This window comes from Osmia lignaria, chromosome 5 (genome assembly GCF_051020975.1).
Source record: "Osmia lignaria lignaria isolate PbOS001 chromosome 5, iyOsmLign1, whole genome shotgun sequence".
NCBI lineage: Eukaryota > Metazoa > Arthropoda > Insecta > Hymenoptera > Megachilidae > Osmia > Osmia lignaria.
Genome location: NC_135036.1, coordinates 9,481,461 through 9,505,924, shown reverse-complemented (window position 1 = coordinate 9,505,924; position 24,464 = coordinate 9,481,461). Strand labels below are relative to the sequence as shown.

At 42.6% G+C, this 24,464-nt stretch overlaps 1 protein-coding gene across 10 annotated transcripts; it reads left to right on the top strand.

Annotated features, from left to right (window-relative positions):
- The first annotated feature begins 691 nt into the window (after window positions 1-691).
- On the top strand, window positions 692-22,029 carry LOC117604999 (receptor expression-enhancing protein 4). 10 transcript variants are annotated; one of them, XM_076688431.1, is made up of 9 exons: window positions 692-983; window positions 12,351-12,790; window positions 13,099-13,178; window positions 13,880-14,114; window positions 17,139-17,256; window positions 17,393-17,540; window positions 17,627-17,783; window positions 17,980-18,151; window positions 19,900-22,028. In XM_076688431.1, the coding sequence occupies exons 2-9, from the start codon at window positions 12,479-12,481 to the stop codon at window positions 19,977-19,979; spliced, it is 1,302 nt and encodes a 433-aa protein (XP_076544546.1). In that variant the 5' UTR covers window positions 692-983; window positions 12,351-12,478; the 3' UTR covers window positions 19,980-22,028. The 10 variants fall into 10 exon arrangements, with proteins under 10 accessions (XP_076544546.1, XP_076544549.1, XP_076544545.1 ...); XM_076688434.1 differs by having other exon boundaries at window positions 717-983; window positions 12,718-12,790; XM_076688430.1 differs by lacking the exon at window positions 692-983 and adding an exon at window positions 1,009-1,604.
- Window positions 22,030-24,464: the final 2,435 nt, after the last annotated feature.

The window sequence follows — 24,464 nt, the reverse complement described above, 5'->3', positions numbered from 1 at the left end:
CCACCCCACCCGAACCTCCCGAACCAAGTAAGCCGCGCCGCGCCGCCACCAATACTCTCCCCCCCTCACCCACTATTACTCTCCCTTCTAGCCACACATCTCACCCTTCCCTCTCGGCGCCTTCCACTCATCTCTTCTTCTTTCTTCTCTTCTCTCCTATCATCGTGTTTTCGCTTCTTCTCTTCTCTTCTCTTCTCTTCGCTTCTCTTCGCGTTCGTTTCTCCCTTCACCTCGTCGCCGGCGTCTCGGCGCCTGTTCTCTCGCATTGCTGCCACCCATCGCACGATCACCGTGGGGTGAGAAACTCTAGGGCCGTAGAACCGACCGCGAGCGAGACGCACGCGGGGCAGCAATTCCGGGTGGAGAGGGGTGAAGTGTCGACGCGAGGATCGGGTTATGGGGGCGGACTCGGAGGGTGATCAGGCGCCTTCTATAGTTGCCGCCAGCCAAGGCTATTCGATTCTCTTTTTCTTCCACTTTTTAAACCCTCCGACTATTGTTTAAACACGAAAAATCATCGGGAATATATCCTTGAGAGGGGTTTATTAAAATTTATTTTATTTTAGGAAAATCGATATCATTGTGCTTTATTGTAAACTATCACAATGATATAGCAAAGCTTAATATATTGATTCAAAGTTTAGTATTTTTTAATTATAAAGTTGATAACAATTTAATTATGGTTTCGTTGTAACGCTTTAAAGAAACTCGAGGAGAATGAAAATCCGAACAGTACTTTTAGGGTTTTGAATTTCGCGCCCGAACGCTTCAGGTAGTTACGTCCCTGCAGTCACGTGACGAAAACACGACGCGACGCCACACGCGCAGTAGCGGCCAACTGCCAGTCGAACATGGTTGACCTGTGAAGATCGGTGCTACTAACGGCCGTCCGCATTAATTGTACGTTTCTTTCGACCGAACGCGCTTTGTTAACGCCAAAAAACAGTGAATATGATATCTTCTGTCGTCTCGCGACTTGTCATGTGAGTATTTCAATCCTATATTACCGGGAACGACGTAAAATAGTACGATGAAAACGTTAACTGCGTCTGGGATTCTCGCCATCGTTAATCCAGGGTACTTCGATTCTGTTTACCAATTTATGTCCCGATTTCCTTCATTTCTCTCTCCTGTGAATAATTTTACTCTTTACAAATATATTTTCGTCTATCCGCGTCTCTTGGAACAACATCGTACAGTCGTCGAAATCGTTCAGCAGTTGTCGTCCTTTTTTGTTTTATCCCTTTTCGACAAAGAAATAATAAAAGGGTGTCATCGAGTCGGTGTGCTTGTGGCATAACGCGTATCGGATCGAATGTGCAGTGTTTCGAGTGAAAGATAAAAAATCAAACGATATCAGCTTTACGAAGCTGTTTCGGTGTGAAGGAATTATGTCATCGCGTCGTCGCAGCACGATTCGAAGAAAGATTTCCATGTTTGGTTACAAGTTCCACTGCGACGTCTAACATTGGTTACAATTACATTTGAAAATAGCTAACGGTCGTCCCGTACGAGCTATCGATTTATCGACGAGACTAAAAGTCCACGACGAAACGCTAATTGCTTCTGCGTCGAGAGGCGTTTCGAAATCTCGATTGACGAAGGTAAGAGAAAATCTGTACAATTTCCATATTAGGAAAGCGAACGGTAAACAAAGATTCGCGAGTTTAATTTCGACGCGTCAAGTTGCGTTACAAGAAAACTTATGATGTACAAACAAAACGTTCCCTTTCGCTGTGTTTGCATAAGTAACATTGATGCAATAACGATTTTTCATACACCAGTGAAAGTGCATTTTCTTTCATTATATTTCCTTGCGAACCTAACCTAACTTCTGACTTTCGGGTCTGAACACCAGGCGCCTACCCCCACCACTGCGGACGTACACTCGTGTTACGACACCCTGCGCATAATCCCTGACTTTTATCTCTAGTTGAGAATCTATAACGCACAGTGTAAATATACAAATTTGTGTTTAAATTTCAAAAATAAGCTTCCCGTAGTCGTAGGTATAAATATAAATATTTTTCTTTTTCTTAAGGTAGTTATATTTTTATTCGTTATCTTTTATATTGTAGGCAATAAATAAGGTTTTTAGTTCAGCGGTGCCTTTTGAAATGAAAATTAAAACCAAAACGAGTTTTAGGAGAAAGGACGTTGTTGCTAAGTTGGGCGATGTCCTTCGCTGTTCCTTGGATGAATATCGGTTTTTATCTTCTCTTTTCTCTTCGATGACTTTTAAAGTTTGCTTTTTCATTACTTCCTCGCGATCGTAAAAAATCCTAAACCGTGGCCCAATTTATGGCAGGGTTTTCTTCAGATGACTTAACAAAATCCACAGTTGCCTAAGCACAAAAATGTCCATTTTTTTTTTGTATGTCACACCATCGCGAACACTAGCTCAATGGCACAATGGAACTTATTCGAATACGTTTGGACGTGTTCCATAGTCTGGATTAGTGTACGTTCACACATACGTCTACCACGTCTCTCGCTCTTTATTCCTCGTACTTGTTTTCTATACGGGGCATACCGACAGTTTAAAAATACTCGGTCACGCTCGAAGAAAGACAAAACTCGCTCCCTTCGTTCGAAACAGGAAGAATCATAATGCGAGACCTTCGTGGTATACTGGCCATTGTTTTCTCGATGACCGTTGACACCGTCAGCTGATCGCATACGTGCCGTCGCGTCAGAGATAACGAAATGTTGACACGTTTTATCTTATCTGCGAGGAATAACGTTTCGTTAGTCATTCCTTAGACGTTCCAACACACATGTGTGTAAGGAGAATTCAACTAGGTCCTCTATTCGAGTAACAGGCTCAAACGGGGCCAGCAATTAAGCAACAGATTTAAACCGTTGTTATTTAAAGGGTACGATGAAAAATGTAAGAGATATCAGCCGGCGGTCACGAAACCTTTCTTTTTCGAAGGTTCCCCTGTATGTGGGTTGGTTCGATATCAGCTGATCGGCAGAGTTTTACGTCACGATGGTGAAGTGGAGTCGCGCATTCTCTTGTTAGGAAGCACACGCTTTGTTGGCAAACTCACAATCCCCGATAACAGGCGCGTGCAGACTAGTGACTCATGCCGGTTGCACTTGAAAATAAACTGGAACAGATAGAGAAACGCTGATTCCAAATCGGGCATAACGGCCACCTCTGAAATGCTTGCTGATCCAACTAGTTACCGTGCCAACTACGGCCGAGTCGATAATTAGGGCTTAGGATAGATCAGTTCGAGGTCGGCTTCGACTGTTCGAACGTCTCTTTTTTTACTTCGAACAACCTTGTAATAGTCTACGAATTTGTGTTAATATCATAGAAATAAGTAAGGAATAGTATATCACTTTAAGATTAAAGGGGAAAAACGGGTCATCCGTGTCCTGATGTTTTGTCTCTCAATAATGTCAACGTTATCCCACTCTTTATTATATTGTTTAAGTGCCAATGAGTCACGTGTATTCGACACGGTCTTTGTATGCCGCTTAGCATTGTCTGGTCGGTGTGCTCAAGCTACCCAAGTCCATTTTCCTTTCACTTCGTCAATATGTTCTATCCTGACCACGTGTGAACGTTTAAAAGCGTTCGCTTCTTCCTCCTCGTTTATCTACACTCCTTCTGTCCGTTGGGAGAGAAAGAGCGAAACCCTGATTCATCGGGTTCGACGACTTAAAAGAAAAATCAAACGTTAACCCTTTGCACTTTGAAAGGAACGATCAATACGGAAAGTGCAAGCATGGGTTAAATAGCGATCGTTTCGACCTAGATCGATTCGAACGGAATTTTTTCATCAAAATAATTCTCTGTCATCTCGACGAAGAGGAAAATACTTTGAGGGATAATTTCTTGGTAGAACAGAGGAACGTGGTCTGTCGTTGGATCGATGGGCTGGTGGTTGGCAATAGAGAAGGGTGGTTCGACAAGGACGTATATTCTTTATTTCACCTCCCTCTCTGTTCTGGTTCTCCTGTTACAGCTGTGAGGGTGGCATGGTTCTCTGACGGTTCGCCATGAATCGATATTTCGTTCCAGAAGAGCTCAGCACCGCGCTCTTCAGCATTCAATCAGCTGTGTACAGCTTGGTTGCTTTTCTTGTTCATGTCCAGAATGATTTTTCTCGTGAAGAACGTTGAAACGTGGAAAGTAAACCTCGGTAAAAGGCGGAACGAATCCACGTGCAGCGATTCATTTTCCGAACGCTACGTCAACCAGGTCGAGATAAAACCTATCGACTGTCTGCTTTCCTCTTTCTTTGTCCGTTCGTGCAACACGTGTACGCGCTCAATCTGTTTACCTAGCTTCTCTGTTTCACTTTGTGACCTATATTCCCGATGTTATTGAAAGGTATCTGGTTTTCTATGGATACAAATGCTTCTTTCGTGGTTGTAATCGGTGTTGGTGACTGATTCGAACCGCGACCAGCTCGTTGCCAGGCATTTGCATAGAATTGCATTTGAAATATGTTGAAAAGTTGCATGTCTCCGAGCTGAGAGAGAATCGGAACAGAGATTTTTATTTTAATAAATTGTAATGCTGGTCATAAAATAGAGTCAGAAGACGTCGGTCGGTCACTCAGATATTTTATGTTGATCCGTGAAGAAGGACGGAACTGGCGAGCCAGAGGATGAAAAAGTACGACGAACGAGCCGCATCGTAATTAGCGAACGGCATTCTTAATTATTCTAATGAGGGCAATGACGTCACGGGGTCGAGGATCCTAAGTACTCGAGCATATTACCGCAACACCGACGCAACTTCTCTCTTCCTCTCTCGTTTTTTTCCATCCCCAGTTGCCCTGGCAGCCTTTTGAAATGCACGAGGCCTCTTTACGCGGATTTCTACTCGTCGAGGCCCCCCGTGTCGTACACTCAGCGGAACGCAACGTAATAACACGACGGAACATAGAACTCGTTGACGTCAAATATCGAGGGAAGCGATCGCTTTGAATCACGGAGAATCGCTGGTGTAATCGTGTCCATTTACCGAGCGAACGATTACAAAATCTAACACGATTTCGTGACATAAAAGTAGTGCGAAACAGCACTTGTGGCATATCAATTTGTAGCTTAAAATTTCCCGAAAATTACTATGCAAATCACTTCGTTGATAACTCTTCTCCTATAAAATCTCATCAATTTTTCGTCTGAAACTTCATCCAAAGCGAACGATTCCTTGGGGGGAAGAAAATGCGATAGCTTTTGCCAATCGAACCAAGGATCGTTTCCCTTGGTTCGCACAGGTAGATAACGAGAGTCGGTGGTTCGTCTCTCGTTCCGCAATTTCTTTTGGTTCGAGACTCCGAAAGCATCGCGTAAAGGAGAGTAGAAGAGCGAGCGGTTTTGATTTACACTCTCCTTTTTCCCGCCCTCGTATATAATTACGCCATTTTCTCGCAGGCCAGCCCATATTTCTTCGTCCCTGGAGACGCGCCAGGGAGCAAAAGTGCACGTCACGAGGGTGTGGTAAAGAGCAGGAGGCTTGGTAGAGCGGAGGAGGGTTGGCGGCGGCCAGAACCCGAGGCATCGTGAGGTTCGTCGGGGTGATGACCCTTTGGGCGTACCTCGAGACCTTTACGCTCCTGGTATCGCCGCGATATATATCCCTCCCTCCTTCTATCACTCCTTTTCTCCCCCTATGAATACTCTTTTCTTACCTCTTTCGTCCCTTGTCTTTCTCCTTTTTTTTTCCACCGACACTCCTTGCCCCTCTGCACTCCCTTTTTTATCCCTTTTCTGGGTGGCTGATGGCGAGCCTCGAGCTGGTTAGATGACCCAACGGAAAGAGGATTCAAACGAGAGTAAGGGAGAAAGAGCTTTTTGTTCTGTAGCGGGTTGTTTCAGGGACGCGAGAGAAAATTCGCAGGTTGCAAATTTATTATTTGAATTGAAATCTCTTTTCGCGGGATACGAGTTGTTAAAAGTTCGGTTGGCATATGCAAGCTGGCCACGTTCGAGAAAGTTGAGCGCGAACCGCGTGGGAGGTCCGCGATTCACCGCCATCCATGTTTCGCGTGTCTTTTATAGCACGGATTTCCCAACATTCCTAACAACACGTGTGTGCTTTCTTCTTCCACTTCGAAGCTTTATATTTCAGCTCGGTAAAAGTTTGGTTAAATATTTTGGAACCTTACAGGGGAACTAAAATTATTATTTAAAAGAAAAAAAAAAAAAAAAAATATGTTGGGAACCAAGGATTTGAACCGAGGACTTTCAGATTACAAGTCATGGATCCGCTCCGTGGTTAAACACACAACTCGCAATCTAAAGGTCCTCGGTTCAAATCCTGGGTTCCCATTTTTTTTTTTTTTTTTTTTTTTTATAAATATTTTTTATGTAATAGTTATTCAAAAAGAAACAAGTTACATTAAAAACAAGAAAAAAATATTGAGAATTAAGGATTTGAACCGTGGATCTCTAGATTGCGAGTTGTATGTGTGACTTTGTCATACTTCAGAATGTAATTACTAACTGTAATTGTTAATATCTTTTAAACAATTAGCCGTCTGCCCCCAAAAGGGGGTATAGGCGTGTTCAGCTCGACGAGCTCCACAAGCTGGCAAAGTTTCATTAATAAGTGAGTGTAACACTTGGGTAGTTCTCCGTATTAGAGATAAATCTCAACAACGAAGAACGCGTAGAATCATTATTGCGATGGAAACTCTTCCTTTGTTTCAATTTTTCAATCACAAAGCGAAACGCTTTTGGTAAATCTGAAACTTTTGTCCGTCGATGTTTTCGTCTCGAGTGGTGCTAAATTTTTTTCCCCTTCTGATTCTTTCTTTTCTTTATTTTTTCGTCTGGTATTTCTGTATGACTGTTCCCTTTGGATTTTCGCCTTCTTTCGCCGACGATCTTTTTCTCTCCGTCGAAAGAACGGCGTTTCGACGTTGTAGTCGTCCGCTACTCTCCGCTGTTTAAATATAAACCGAAGCGCAGAAGTGGCCAGCTTCCAGTTCGGGCGTCGCGACGCTCGTGGAACATACATCCGACGAAAGGCTAGCTAGAAAGGTTTCCTCGTGCTTAAACGAACGCGAGTTCAGTTCTCGTGGATCGTCCATCAACCCAGCATTTCGACGATTTTCGAGGAGGAATTTGGCCAGGGATCCGTTTTCTAAACACCTTGGAGCAGAATCGAGAATTATAAAGTCGTAAATCATTTGTGAGAAGAATCGAGTGGATCGGTGCTAAAAGGAGCAGCGTTTAAACGATTGGAAATTTCCGAATGGTTTCACCGTTCAAGACAATCGACGCGAAATCCCTGAATCGAGAGAGTTTAATTGGAGTATCAGAGATTTTTTTTTTTGAACCTCCCAAACGAGAAAGTGGTGGGAAATTTTCAATCGGCACTCAGGGTGGTCATAGTTCGAAACTCATCCAAAAGTTCAGCCAACTCGATCCGGAGAAGTCTGTATAGCAGCAAGTAGAAATCGGAGCTCGTGTTTTCGCGATGTAGCAAGAGGCTTTGATTATCACCCGGGGGAGTAAAAAGTTTTTCAAGAAGTTTCATCAGAAAACACGAGAAACTGAAAGAGCCTACGAAGAGACTGGATATTCGATAACCTTGATTTTCCTTGCGATTTCTCAACGAATGTTCTTGCCGTCGATGCAAGAATAGTTGATCGGTTTATAAAAAGGTGTTTATAGGAACGTTTTAGTAGTTTCGTGCAGAATATGTCTTCGAACGTAAGACAAAGATATCGCATTACGATCTACCTTAGCGACGGGGTCATCGTGTTTTACATCTGAATTTCACCAACATTTCATACTTCACGGAAGATTCTCCTTTATTCCACGAACCGTTCGGACGAAATCCTTCCTGTTCTCTTTTTTCTCTGGTTCAAAGTTTCCGAAACTCGACGGTGGCGACTGATTAATTCGTTCGCGAGCGGAATACCGTGCGCCATTCATCTTTGTCAAGGGACGAAAGACGAGCGAAGATCCCGAGGGATCGGAGAAAAATAGTCGGAAAGGGAGACAACCACGGCAAGAAAGGAACCGCTCCTTCGAGTCCGCCACTTAGAAAACGTTAGTTGAATCGCTTAGCTGGTCGTTACACCGGAACGACGTCGGTCTGCGTGACAATCACGAGGGACCGGTCGTACGTGCAAGCTTAGAATCAGAAAAACCAATCGACCGGGTCGAGAGAAAGCGATTCGTGTCCTAAAGCGAAGTCAAAAACACCAACTCGACAAATTTGTCTGGAAGAATTCGTTTCCAAAACTTGCGAGATATTTCGAAGAGCTGGTTAAAGATATCTGCAAGATCGCAAGAACATCTTTTGTACAGTGACTAATCTATCGATCAGCTGATGAACGGTTTTCGCGATTGAGGCCAATGTTGTACCAGTTGCAAGGCAACGTTTCAATCGTTTCATTCGAAAGGAAGCGATCGTTATTGTGTACGAGACATACAATTTAACCCATTATCGTTTCGTCGTGATTATCGAACTCTTCTGTCCATTAGTTTTGTTGCAAAGGTTAAGTACCAATCCAGTAAGCGAAAGTCGATTACGTAAGATAGATCTCGTATCTGTAGAAATTGATTTTTGATTTCAAATTTAAAGTTTCATTATGACTTGCCCTTTAAAAGGTACCACACCAGTGGCCGTGCCCACGGTGGTGAATTACTATTCGCGAAATTTTCATTTGCCAGTTTTTAAACGCGTCTCGACAGTGAACACCGTGTCCGTGGTATTTTTGCCATCTCCTTTAAAGATAGCGACCGGAACGTAAGAATGAGCAGTCGTATAAATTTCATTATACACAGTCAAGACGATACTATAATTTTCAGTGTTAGCGAATATGTTATCGTTTCTATCCATTTGTCTCGACGTAAGGTAAAACGGAGGCGGTACACGCGTTGCTCGTAATTTTAGAAGATTTCATTGCGTAAGAATTGAGGAAAGTCGGCGTGTTTCGCGTTGCTAAAGATAAATAACCATTTGCTAATCAACTGAGAATATCGCGACAATTTCGCTACCAGCGTCTCAATTAGAAAGTCATGTACGTCATTTATGTACCGCGTTATTTTATCGTTAATTTTTATTCGTAAAGCATATAATAACATGTAAGAGTAATAATTGAATAAATGTATACGTTTATTAATCAATGTATCCAGCGAATTCGTTGGCAAAGGTGTAAATGTTTCCTACATTTATCTATGAAATTAATATGCGGATACATTGACTAATAAGTGTATACATTTAATGAATTATTAGGACACTCCTGGGTGCTATACATATGTACACTGCCACAATTTTTGCATCATGTTACACGGGGGATCTACTGTATCGAAAGCAGCAATAAATCGATCGAAACGGTGAACCAAACGAGGAGAATTATTATTTTTTCGACTTTCTTTGGTCCCTCGTTCGTCCAAGTTCCCCGAGTCCTTCGACGTCGATTTCATCGCGTCACCGTTATGGATTACCCGCATGACTCCTTGTCGCGCCCATTAATCTTCGTAATTAAGCGACCGTTTACATGCGACGTGGAAATATCTCGCGCATGTACATAAATCATCGCCATGAAGGTGAAAGTTATTAAGTGTTTTTAATACTAGCAATAACGTAAGATCCGGCCAATTTTTGAGATTAGGAGCAGTATAATTCTGAATAAGAGTTTTACGATTCTGCCTTTTCCTATTAAAGTTTCTATCAACAGCTAGAAACAAAAGATCGGATAAACGGGACGTCTTCAAGGATGATGAGCTGGCAGGCTCGGTAGAACGCATCGTTCGCCGTGTTTCGTTGCAATTTCAAAGATCCTCGGTCAAACGACACTCGGCGAGTTTGGAAAAGTTCCAAAGACGATGGAGTTGAGGCTACATTTTTCGGCCACCCCCGAAAAAAAGAAAGAAACGAGATCTCTCACTCGAATAAAACGCATTAACGTTGAGACTCGTCGAGTGTTTTGGCACGGAATCGCCGAAAATATCGGTCTAAAGAAGCTGCAGATTAACGTCGAGCTAAATATATCGCGTTGTTGCAGTTTTTCAAGCGTCGAGCTCGTTCTTTATCATGTACATAGCAATCTGACGTTAGATAGCTCGGGATCGGGTTGATGCTCTTCGTCCTCGTCTGAAAATAACCGGACACGCCCTCGTTACGATGTTTTCGTCGGTCCCTTGCTCATTAGCGCTCCAAATGAATCGGTCTAGCTCGCCAGCTACACCGCGTGCACGCTAGCCATCGCTCGTTTGCTCGTGAAAAGTTAACATAGAATCGTTCTCGATACGATAGCGACAGATCACGAGTTTCGTTCGAATACGCGAACCGATACGTTTCAACGAGACGAGGGGAGAAAAAACGTTAATCGCGATCCTCCTATCCGTTGGAGTTTTAATTAATGGAGAAGAGATAATAAAGAGGGACCCGAGGGAAATTGTGGCTCCGGAGAAGGGCCACGATTAAAATAGAAAACTGGGTCGACCCTGAAGCCAGATGAAAAGTTGCTGCCTCTTGCCGCGAGTATCGAACACGTATTCCCGTTATCGAACCCTATTTCGAATGAAACTCGTCGCATCTTTACTTCTTCTCTCTTCTTTCTTGTTTTTTTTTTTTTTCTTTTTCGGAGGCTGCTTTAATTAGAAAAGTGCACGCGGTTCGCGCCAGAATGGACGCATTTTTTTTTCGCGCACCAAGAGCAAGGATTTTCTCTATCGACCGACGGGGATTCCAGGAAAGTTTGTTGAAACGAAAGTAATCATTTCGAATGGGGCTTTTTTCATATTTCCGCGCGGAACGTTTGAAAAATAGAACGGGAAATAATTGCGTTCCGCGAGATGAAAATACTCGTTCCAGATTTTCCGCCTTTCTCTTATTTTTTTAATCCCCGTATGAATGCATTTTGTTATGAAAAGAAAACATTTTGCCGGTTTGTTTTTTGGTTTTGTTCGTGGCGAAACGTTGGAATCGGGAGGGGAGTTTGCATCGAACTTGGCTGTTCGTTTTCGAATTTAATCGGGGTACAATGGTCGTAACCCGACGACATCGAGACCTCTCGCGAGAATACAATGGGGAAGTAAATTTCCTTTCGACAATCTGTAAAACAATAACTGTTCTTCGACTTCCGTTGCGAACCTCTCTCTATTTATACCCAACGAAAAATTTCTGTTAATCGAACGGTAATCAGCGTATGGATTAAGATTACTCGTTACAAATTCCGGCAAACTTTCGTAGCCTCTGGTATTTATAAACACAGCTGCGTGTAGTGGTTCTGAACTGGTTGACCCGGTATGTATTCTAATTTCGTGACTAGTGCTCGTAGGTTCACCGAAGTATCCGGGCCGTTAGCGTTTCTCCCTGAAGAGGTCTCTTCCACATGCTTTTAATTGAATTACTTGATTAACCTAAGGTTACACAATCGTAATAGGAAGGTTAAACAGCTGTTTGCCTACACGTCCTCTGCCAAGGACTTATCAAATGTCGATCGACCGCAGAATCTACGCGAAATGGATGTAAAAAAAGAATTTCAACGCGTAACGCTTGTTAACACGCGAATAGTATCCACCGACTGCGCACAAAGGACGCCCTGTTACGCAATCTATGACAATGACATTGGTGACAATCATTGAATTACCTGCTAAGCGCAATCGACTGTAGTTTCGCGCGATTCTCGTTGGAAGAAGCTCGTTCCGCGATGCGATCCTCCATCTATCCGTTTCAACCAGTCTCGCGGTGTATTCAATGTGCGATCTTGAACTTGAAAGAGTAGAACACAGTCAGCCAGACGTTTAGAAACATCGCCTAGACGCTTAAATAATAATTCTTCAGAATTGGTTCGTTGAACCAGAAGCGGAGCGGTTCGTTGTTATCACTTCCAGGCTGTAAGTTGGCTCGATTTCGTGGCTCCATCACGCGACAGCGCCTTAAGACGCGAAAATAGAGTCTGTAGATCGCCGATGCAGGCGACGCGACGCCGGCAGAACGCGTAGCTATACGCGTTTAGTCTTTAACTGGAAGCATCCGCGTGCGGAACAAGCCACCTCCTCGTACTCATCGAGACGAAGAATCTCTTTCGATCGGACAGTGCCGAGCCAGTCAGTGCGATTCTTTCGTCGAAACGAATCAATTCTTTCGGTCGAGGAACGATGCAACAAGTGCATCGAATCGGAGCCGATGCGTGGAATTTTCCTCGATCGAGTGAAAATTCTTGATTCGTCCTCATGCATCGTTAACCGATCGATCGTTGCACGATCTTCCAACGAGTCACGAGTCGACGGTGGCCTTTCCGAATTCGACCTCTCTCAGGCACGATCTTTTCTTCGAATCTGTAAGCAATTCTTTCAAAGAAGACTCCGAGATAATAAGATTGATATTCAAGGAAATTTATCGTTTGATGTTACAGTTTGATGCGTTGAATCGTATCGACCACGACGACGAGCATCGAAAAACGTTCGAAGCGGCTCGATAAATCGCGAATCGTTAGCGAATCCGAGAGAAGATCCTAGGCAGAGAGGAGTGGTTCGAAGTGGAATGGAAACGAAAACGGACGAGCCTCGAATGGGCGATCTCGATGAAAATCCGTTCGATTGGATGATTTGTAAAAGCGGTGCCCGTCGAATATTCGCCGAAAGCTTGCTCTCTTGCGTTCGATACTGCGCGAACCAAGTCCCAAAGAGAATGACCCTGGATCGGCTGCGAATCCTGGCCGCGTTGCTGGTTATCCTTATGCCCAGACCTCTAACTTACATTCTGTTATATCCAATTTTCAGATTAGTCTTCGGCAATTTATACCCGGCCTACGCATCCTACAAGGCGGTTAGAACGAAGAATGTAAAGGAATACGTGAGTATACAGAGATAGCGTCGATGCAGAACCGACACAGCACACGCTGAGAAAAGTACTGATATTCCATTCCATTAGAAACGATTATGTTTGACGATCCTAATTAATAGGGGAGTTTAGCTCGAGCAAGTTCGATGTAACCGATAACATCGTCCCGATCGAACATCGTTTCCTACGCAAACATTGCTCGGCAAATGTTTATCGAGGCTTTTTGATTAAAAATTGAAACGTTCGTTTGGAAGAACGTTGCACTTTACATAATCACATAGAATCCACGTGTTGAGCATTTGGTATTTTTACATTTTCAGGTGAAATGGATGATGTATTGGATCGTATTCGCGCTGTTCACTTGCGCGGAAACCTTCACAGACGTATTCTTCAGCTTTTGGTGAGCGATGCATATTAAAATGCTTCTAATTGTTATCATCTCTCGAAAGTGGATCCGCGATAATAGCATGCCCCGCGAGAACAATGAATCGTAGAATTTCGTTTCCACCGTAGCCCGAGGGTGAAGGGGTTGAAAGTCGCGCCGGCGGATCGGTCGTGGCACCCTTTTCTCGCCGGAAGCGAGTGAAATTTCGGGCTGGCCGGGGCCAATAAACCGCGGCGAACCCGCTCGCGCGGTCCGTGGCTCACCAACGGGAATTCCGAAAGTCTAATTTCGGCCGGGATGGATATTGGCTTACATGCACTTCTGAGGATTCTGCCAGCATTTTCGTCTTCCGTCTCTGCTGTTCCTCCCTGCTGTGCCAGATTCTCTCCCTTCATACTCGGGTTACGACCAAAAAAGAGAGCACCACGGTTACTCGTGTATTTCTAGCCGGGAATACCCTGCTGTTTTCCTCTCCTCCTTTCTCCTTTCCTATCTGTCGTTACCTGAACTCTCCGACTACCCCAATGGTCACGATTTTTCCTTTTTTTCCTGCTCCCCTTCCTCTTCCTTCTTCGCGGTTCACCGGTGCGTCACGCGTTTCACGCCTGTTTCCTGGTTCGAAAAAAAGAGGACATTTGTATTCTAACGACAGAAGAGACGATCCCCGATGGATTCGACGCGAACGTAACGACGCTTTCTCCTTCTTTCTCCCCTAGGTTCCCCTTTTATTATGAAATTAAGACGATCCTAGTAGTATGGCTGTTAAGCCCAGCGACGAAAGGTTCGAGCATCCTGTATCGGCGGTTCGTTCACCCAGCCTTGATCCGGCGCGAAGCTGAGATCGACGACGCTTTGGCTCGCGCAACCGAGCAAGGTTACACGGCGGTGTTACACCTCGGCACCAAGGGTGTCAATTACGCCACCACCGTGCTAATGCAAACCGCCATCAAGGTAAGTTTCAAATTTTTCGAACCTAAACACCCATCCATACAACGGTGCAGTAAAGCCCATTGATCTCACAAATCGTTTGCACTTCAAATCGTAAACTCGCTTCAATAACAGCTTTTGACAATCGTCCCCCACCACCAGCTAGCTAATCATTCGATGTTTTTTTTCTTGATTTTATGTTTTCGTTCACCCCGCACGCCTATCCTGCACGCCGTCTAATCAAAACCAAAAAACAAAAAATAAAATTTAAAAAAAACACCGACGTCGACATCATCACGAAACATCCGTTAACCATCGACGACCGTCATCTCGGGTCCCTTTAACAAACATCGTCGCTTAGTAAAATTATAATACCATCACCGTTGTACGTATGCGTGGCTGTGTGTGCGCGCGCGTGCGTTTTCCATCCGTCTGTCCATCGTGTGTGTTCAACCTGTATATATCAAACAAACGCTCCACGACGGTCACATACATGTACAAACAAAACAAAAAAAAATACAAAATCAATACAATGTCAACGATTGCATCCCGGGCGATTCAGCCTTTCCGGCAGTTGAATGCAAACGTGCCAAACGAACCATCAACGAGCGGCGCTCAATTGGCCTCGGGGGTTTCTAGCTCGGCCAGACCTGTACCAGCCTCGACCTCGCAGAGGGTAGCGGATCAGCTGGACGGTCAGCTGGACGAAATCGCGAACTCCGATCAGAGCTCCACCACTAGCCATCACGAGCTTCTTCTCGATCGAGAGATGCTGAGCGCATCGGACAGCAGCACGGACTGCGACGAGGATATGATAGAGTTAAGATTGTTCGAAGAGGAGGAAAGAGAGGAAATGCAGGAAAGGCAGGGGCAACAGAAGAGGACTCGCGTGGCTAGACACCACTCTGCCTCGTCTCACGACAAATGGCTCAGATCTAAGACACACCAAAGCACCATGGTGTACTTTAAATACAGCGACGATGATGATTGATTACTTTCCTCGAAACGACCCGTTATAATAATCAACGCGACGTTCCTTACTTTATTTCTTTTTTTTATTATTTTTGGATAGACAAAAGATTAGTATTCAGTGTGTGCGTTTGTATTAAGCCGTAGATTCCCTTGATCGTAATTGGTAACAAATTTATTATTAAGAGATTCTACTGGAATATCAAAATAGCACCACCATAAAAGATGGTGTTTTCCTGGCTGGATCCCTTTCGTTTTAATTATTTGAAAATTAGTGAAGTGAGTTTCTTTTTCTTTTCTTTTATCAGTAGGATTCACGAGGAACAACTTGGCGATAAAAGAAGGAAACAAAGCTTGGTGGTTGAATTCTTGAATAGCGTTTAGATGATTCTTATCAAATTAATAACTGTGTGTCTTTCCGCAATGTCTGCGATTTATATACTTTGTTATACTATTTAGGATTACGTTGATAGTTTTAAGGGTAGTCTAATGCGTTTCTACTGCTGCGAGCTCAAAGTAGTTTTAGCGAATGCGAAAGAAACTCAGTGCCTTTTGACGGGATTTCTAACGAGGAACAGAAATTTCGTTGCGTATCGTTGACTCGACAAATCTTAGTCTATCGACATACATTTTGACGGAATAAATTTATCAATTTTTCTTTTTCTTTTTTTCGATTTCTTTTTCGTATTAATGCAAGAAATTATTCTCTTTGTACGATGATGTTTTCTTAGTTTTATATATAACTTTTTACGAACTTGTATTTTATATAGTCGCCGATTTCTAGCGCCTGGATCGTTCAGCCTTTTCAGCTTTAAATAAACTGTCGAGCACTTCTGTTTTATAGTAGGTAAAGAACTAGGAAATAGTTAAGGACAATCTTTAATGCGAATTACGATTGCGCTGAAAGTCGAAAGAAAGAGTTGAAGACTGTAGTGTGCTGAGATAACTGGATGACTTATTGGTACGATAGCATGGATATAAAATAATTTTTCACAAAGAATTGGTAATGGCACACCTGTTATCTCGTCACACGTTTTGCTTACGAAATGTATGATCTTAGTACCTTTCCGCACAAATCTGTAGTGTTTTCAAGGTACAACTGCGAAAGAAACGACCACTGAGAGATGTAACACGAGGAAACTGTTCTCCCGTTCATAATACACTTCGAAGATCAGATCATTTTTCGTTTGTTTTTTAATTTGAATAGAACACTTTTGTTTAACGTTAGCACGGGAAGAGGAACAGTTCCAGTGGAACCAAAGTTTCGTACCGGATGAAAGAACATCTTAGATTATATAAGTAAGACGATTTTATATCCGATCCCAAAGATTTTAAGAGATAATAGCACGACGATATGTTTGATTTTTTTTTCTTTCTTTTCGAATAAACGTATCCAACCGATAAAAATTTGCTCCCTTTTCTCCGTTTTCGCGGGAAAACGCGGGATTATCGATTCCTCTTCTCTTCGTGTCGGGCAAAATGCTGTCGAACGAGTTGGTCCAGTCGATAGAGAGAACCCAGCTCTATCGTTGAACGCTAGCTAGTTGACTCGGTGGCCAAAGTGTGTGCAAAAAAAAAGGGAAGAATCGCATCCTGATAGACAAGAGGGACGAGAAAACGTGTATGAATTGCCGAACACGGGGGTCCTAGCTCGATCGCTAACTACACATAGGACAGATCGTACACGCGCTCCACTGACGGCTGATAACACATTAACACCCTTTTTCCGGGTTGGTAAGAGTTTCAGTTTTTTCTTTTTCTTTTTTACCATTCTCTCGGCGCTTTCCTTTTTTCGTTCTACTTCTACACTGCGCTCCGTCGATGTCGATTCGCACTCTCGCTGTTTAACCCTTTCGTTACGAAACCGTTTACCGGGACGGTTAGTAAACTATAGTAAAAGTTATTAGTATCGTTAATGTAGCAACCCTTCCTCGAGACTATAGCCGCTACAGTAGGCACCAAAGTTTCCTCAGAATAATGCAATCCGTAACGAAGGGGCTAAACAAACGATTCAACTATAAAAATCGAACGATCGCGTTTCTTGGACACCTTGAAAAATACCGGGAATTAATTTTTCAGGGTGGTGGCGGTTTGGTGCAGCATCTGAAGAAAAGCTACAGCCTGAGCGACCTGACCGGCGAGAAGGAGGACGAGAATAGAAACACGCCGCACATGCACGACGAGACGGACATGGAAGGTTATTGGCCGATTATACCGCTTGCCAATTCTTGCAAATTTCGAAACGTCTTTGTCTTTCAATAGCACGATCTTATCTTAGGACAATGATAATCGTACGCGTTTTAAGATCCGCATTGAACGTTTACGTTTTCCAGTGGAGCCTCGTCGAAGGGAACACGTCGGGAGAAGAAGTTACAGTCCTCGTCGGACGCAGTCGAGTAGCAACCGCGTGGAGATGTACTTCTCCGAGGTGGATGTGGATGTCAGACAGCCGAGATCCAGGGAACCAACGGCTAGCTTAACGTACGTACATTTCGTAATTTCCCCTGTTACATCGATGCAATATTTCGAGAAGTAATTGTTGGAAATTCACGTTCGTTTCATTCCAGTAATATAAGGTCCTCGGACGATATTTCCAGCGGTTACAGTAGCGGAGAAGCGCTGCAATCCACTCGTACGTTGCAGGGTGACTCGTTAGTTCGAACGTCGAGCGTCGGTGCAAGAACACGGGCAAAACCTCGCTCTGCCACGAAGAAGACCACAGAGGTAGTAAAAATTTGACCAGCTTAATTCCTACAAAAACGCGAATCAAGGCTTAATCGGACGTTTGTAAATTCATTTTAAAAATAGTGCTCCTTATTGAACTTTGATTCGACGTTCAAACTCGATCGTTTTTTTCGCGGATTCGTCGCTTCTCGTCGATTTCTATAATATATTTATCGGTTTTCTATGGGATCCGAAGGACTCAGGAGAGGATACCGACGGCAACGATCCTCATTCCTCCACAAACATCTCATTTCCGTCACCTTTGACTCGCGTGACTCCTGAACAAGCTCTCGAGATCTTGCTTCTGCTCTCGCAAAACAGCAATGTTGCTGATTATATCAAACTCGATCGTGGCCCCTTTCTCGCAGGTAACAACGATCATTCGCTCGAAAATACCAGTCAATCAGGCCCGCAATTATGTGGAAAGGAATCGGAATCAATCGAGCCCGTTTCAGTCGCGGAGGTGCAAATTATTCAGAGTATAGAAACGAAAACTGTCGCTGAACACTCGTTGCCTATAAGTAGCATAAATAAAGATGCACAGGTAGAACAGATTAAATTAAAAGACGATGAAATTGAAGCTAAGATTACAGACGTTCCATCGACAGCTCCTGAAGATTCCGTCGATGATTCGAATCGCACGGTAAGCGACGAGCTGTGTCAGAATAAATTCGACGAACTGAAGCAGCTTCTCAGTGATGCCCGCAAAGCTGTTAACAGTATCGTGCACACTCAAGAAGCGAGTGTCACGGAGATAACCGTACCTGAAAAAGATTCGTCGTCGAATGTGGATATCAAGGAAGTGGAGAATACCGAAGACGTTAAGGTATCTACAGAGACAACAGATTTAATAGTTATTAAGGACGTTTCAGAGAACGAGAACGCCTCGTGCGTGGACGATTGGACATCCTCGAACGCGAGTAGAGCAGGGAAATACAAGAAGAAACCGGCGCCGAAGGCTCCCCTCACAAAAAGCGAGGAAGACCTGGAGGAAACTGATTCCCAGAACGCGTTAAAAGCCACTTTGGTCATCAAAACTGGGACTTTAAAGACGTTCTCGAATACTAGCTCAACGAAAGACGTGTTCATTGCTCACGTTTCAGATGCGAAGCCGAAAGGGAAGAAGTCCAAGAGACAACGTACCAAAGATGGTTTCTCGAAACTGTTGACGATCCCGAAAAATATCTTTCACAGTGCTTTTTCTAAAGAACAGAAGGGCTCGGCCAAGTCCGAGGACTCCGTTTCGGATATCTCCGAATCCAGATCGAACAGCATCGAATCGCAGGATACGATCATCGAATTAGCGCCGAAGCATTCGAGCTCGAATCGAGAGATAAACTTGCAAACTGACGATACGTCGAACAGTTCGGACAGTTATGTTCTAGCGGCGAACAACGATGCAGATGAGGTGAACGAAGTTAAAGAAGAAGCGAAGGAAGCAGAGATTAACGAGGATAAACCACCTGCGACGATGAGTTCGGAATCACAGATCAGAGAGATGTCTCGGTCACCTAAAGCTGGGAAAAGATTGGAATCAGATATTTATTAAGAAGCTTTCGTTGATGTTACGAGTGTAAGAATTAAGAGTTAGACGGGTCTGTTTGACTGGTTTTCTATAGGCAAATTAAATAAACCCCTTGTCATTGATCCTTCCACACCCTCCTCACTCTTTGTAATCACGTTACCATACTGGATATCTGGAGAAGAGAAACGGATCGATTCGTTCAGATCGTATGAAAATGATTTCTAGAGTGTTTTGTGATTATCTTTGATAAATCACTAATTGCTTAACGAGTGGTACTCCCTATTGTGCTCCTTGGGTGTGCATGTTGTGACATCACTAACAGAACAGTAGCAACAGGTTGACGAAGGATTACAGATAGAGTAGATTATTATTAGAAAAGAAAATATATATATCAATTTTGAATACTTTCGTGTGCCTGTAAATTAGTCGTTGCTTTCACAACAAAGATGCATCGATGCAAAAATTGGTTTTCTCGTGAAAGCAACTTTCTTTAAAGCTAAGCGTGGCGTGTGAGATGTTTTAACGCTTCTACTTCAAAGTTAAATTTATTTGATAAGTATCCTATTCTAATATTCTGTTTTATTTTTTCAGATAACCAGCTTCGCTACCCTCCCCCGCAGCAAGAAGACAAGCAAGAAGAAGGTGGCATGAAATTTAGGACCGGCTGCTGATCGCATCAAGGAATAAGACCGAACATCGTCCTCGCACTACGAAGTGCATGATCAGCAGCGAAATCTCACGGAACGCGTGTAAATGCATAATGCATCTAACGACGTTGTGTGCTACCACTAGCATTACTCGGATCGTTTGTACATATTTGCCTCGTGATACGAAATTCTTCTCGATTTACGTTCGAGTATCCTTTTTAAATATTAAAACCTTCTGCTCCAAAGGATTTATATGCAGTTTTAACAATTTAATTAACGTTTCTTTCCATTTGCCATTGGTATTTTATTATTTTAATACTAGCTGTGTATCGAATTTCAAAGTATCGGCTTTAAAAGATAAAATGAATAATTGTTAAATAATCGATGGTTTGTCATAAATAGCACCGTTGTTCACGGTCATCCAAAAGATTCGTGGTTTCACCTTATTGCTTTCGAATGCATAACGTTGTTCGGGTCATTAAGTAAGATTCGAACCGAGTTTTTATATGTATATGATAACGGAATGGTGAACGATATCAGAGGAGAGGAAGGAAGCAGTGTGCTTATTGCACTCGATCAATGCGTTGCTTAGGATCAAGCGTAGATTTTACCGACAAAGACACGCGATGTGTCTCCGATATATCCAGGAAAATCGCATGGAATTCTGTTTCTAAGCTTTTCTATAATGTAGTCTCGATGTTTTGTAAGACGATTTGTCAGGGGCGCGTGATGAAACAAAGAGGAGGTTGCGTTTAATGAGAAAGAAATGAATTCTAGTCAGCAAACAATACTTACTCGGGCAGCTGTCGACTAGTGCCACTTGAAATTTTCTTAATTAGCGATTGTTTAGCGAGAACCGCAAAGATTAAACCAGAAACTATCGTACGAATTGGGTATTTTTCACAGGAATTAGAAAACGAATTGCTGCGCATATTTGTAAAAACAGTAGGTGATAATTGTAAGGTCCCGGTAACGACGAATTTATCCGAAACGCTGTTGAACGTTAGCGTGTGATAATTCTTCGATTTTATATGCTTCTGTTCGAGAGGGTTCAAACTAGAATGGAGCAGAGATGAAGGAGACGTACCTTGCGTTTTCTACTTTCAAGAAAGATTAACTTGCACTTCCTTTAAAGTCTGTTTTGTTCATTTTTACCATGGTGATATATGTTAATATTGCGAAACTTAATTTGTTCGTAACCAATTTGATCCTTGAACCCTCGCTTGGATCTAGTGCATATTACTCTCGTAATTGCAGCTGTTCATATTTTTATTTGGATGCACGATTATCGTGCGGAGGATTTACGCACAAGCGCTGCAACTATTTCAAAGTAGAAGCGGCAAAATATTTAATTACAAATGTTAATGAATTCGTTCATATATATCATTTAGGGATCTGTTATTGTATAATTGTTGTTTTTATCATTGCACATTCTGTAAAATATTCATGGCTGTAAATGATTAGGAAAAAATGCAGCTGATGCGAGGAATGAATTTTTCTTTCAGAATTTGAAAAGAAGCAATCAAAGCTTTGACTCTAAGATCAGAACTTTCGCAAACGTCTTTTAGCATTTGCTGCATTTTTTTTCATAAGACCTTGATACTTAAAGCTCGCCAGAGAAAGCTAATTAATTGCAATTTACATGTATCGTTAATCCTTAGCTACCTTGATATTTGAGTGTGAATGCAAGTGTATGAAAAATTATGAAAGAAAGTGAAAGAGTGAAAGAAAGAAGAAACGAATAAGAGAATATGCTCAATTAAGATTCTTTGCCCATATTTAATGGGAGGAAAGAAAATTCTTGAACTCCTACAGTATCTCAATACTGTTCGGGCTTTGTTCTTTGTAATTATTAAGCCTTTTTGGCGCATCGATTATGTGCCGCAAACTATATGGTGCTGCAAACTTTTTAATTTATTTTATAGTTATATACCCTGGCAGCATAAGAAAAACGTGTTCTGAATGTAGAGAATATTGAAAAGTTTATGGAGGGTGTGGATAGATTGGTTAACAGTATTTCGGTTTAAGTATGTCTGTAGTTAATAAAGTGACATTAAAGCATTATACAATAATTTCACTGCAAACATTATACATTAATTTTACTTCCTAAAAAGTAGTCTTAAATTCGATCTTTAAAAACCACATAACCTTCTGCACAGTCACAACCGGATGGAATCAGGTAGGTATGCACAGAGCGCCACAAGTAGTGCTTCGGGGTTCCTGATACCCCAGGATGATATGTCATGCAGAATCAATGGTGCCTCGGGGTCCCAGACACCCCAGGATGTAATCAATTCGCTATGCACAAAACGCGACCAGTAGTGCTTCGGGGTCCCACACACCCCATGATCGAATTAGGTCGTACCCATCACTATCCTGAACAAGTGAGTTTCACGATTTGTTCATTTTGCGTTCTTATACTTCGCTAGATCCGTTCAAACCCACCACTACCCCGAACAAGTGAGTTTCACGATTTGTTCGTTTTTCGTTCTTATATTTCGCTAGATCCGGTCAAACCCATCACTATTCCGAACAAGTTAGTTTCACGATTTGTTCGTTTTTCGTTCTTATATTTCGCTAGATCCGGTCAAACCCATCACTATTCCGAACAAGTAAGTTTCCCGATTTGTTTGTTTTTCGTTCTTATATTTCGCTACTTCCGCGGGGTCCCTGACACCCCAGATGCCATAATGTCGGTATGCAGAATCAACTGATCTTCGGGGTCCTTAGAACCCCGAGACAATATAATTTAGATATACAGAATCGTCGGTGCTTGGGGTCTTTAGAACCCCGAGAGAATATAATTTAGATATACAGATTCGTCGGTGCTTGGGGTCCTTAGAACCCCGAGACAATATAATTTAGATATGCAGAATCGTCGGTGCAAGGGGTTCTTAGAACCCCGAGACAATATAATTTAGGCATACAGAATCGCCGGTGCTTGGGGTCTTTAGAACCCCAAGACAATATAATTAAGGTATGCAGAGTCGTCGGTGCAAGGGGTTCTTAGAACCCCACGGCAATATAATTTAGGCATAGAGAATCGTCGGTGCACGGGGTTCTTAGGACCCCACGGCAATATAATTTAGGCATAGAGAATCGTCGATGCACGGGGTTCTTAGGACCCCAAGACAGTATAATTTAGGTATACAAATTGTCGGTGCTTGGGGTCTTTAGAACCCCGAGACAATATAATTTAGGTATACAGATTCGTTGCTGTTTGGGGTTCTTAGAACCCCCGACAGATACTTTTAGTATGCAGCATCCCCGGTGCTTCGGGGTCCTTAGAACCCCGCGACGATACAATTTTAGTAACCTACATGAAGCTAGCCGGAAGGAATAATGAAATATGATTATTTTTAATTTATCTTAGTGTATTTCGTTTCTAAATCGTTTGTGCTTGATTGTGAGTCTATTTGTAACATTTGTGACAAATTAATTCTTTTGTAATTAGCAATTTTATTTAAATCATGATGTGAGCCGAAACATTTTAGTAATATTTTATGATAAACAGATTTTGTGACAACTCATAACTGTAATTGATTGGAAATCGTTTGTGATTTACAAATATATCCTTCTCATTGTTTGTGAGTGAATAGCTTCTTAATTATTTACAAGTTTGTTTCATAATAAATAATTGTAGTGCCCATGTGCTACAGATCCTGTCGTACCCATCACTACTTCAAACAAGTCAGTTTCACGATTTGTTCATTTTTCGTTCTTATATTTCGCTAGTTGCTTCGGGGTCCCTGACACCCCAATATGATATCAGGTCCGTATGAAGAGGGCACAGTAAGTATAATTTTTTTCCAGGGTTTGTTTAATTTACTTCAATTATTTTTTTTTGCTTATTAAATAACCTCATCGAAGGGGAATAACATTTATGGTTATATCCCCCTTCTAGGTCTCAGCTGAGGACCCCATTTATTTTATTTTCAGTTGTTTATATAATTTTATCCCTTATTATAGGCCAAGGCCATCTCAGTAGCACTTACATCACAGCATTCCTTCCATCCCTGCATTCCTTACATCCCAGCATTCCTTACATTCCTGCATTTCTTACTTTCCTGCAACCCTTAAATAAGTTTTTTTTTTTTTTTTTTTTTTTGGGGGCCACACCCGATGCCGGCATTCCTCGGGCCGCGTGCAGTGGAGACCGGGGCCCCAGCCCCGAACCCCTGCAGAATTACTTTACATCCCCCGTTCCGTTATATTTCAGCATCCCTTACATCCCTGCATTCTTTTTATCCCTACATTCCTTTACATCCCTATATTCTTTTCATCCCTACATCCCTTACATCGCTTCATCCCTTACATCCCTACATTCTTTACATCCCTACATTCCTTACATCTCTTCATCCCTTAAATTCCTACATTCTTATCATCCCTACATTCTTTCCATCGCTACATTCTTTCCATCCCTACATTCTTTTCATCCCTACATTCCTTACATCTCTTCATCCCTTACATCCCTACATTCTTTTCATCCCTTAAATTCCTACATTCTTT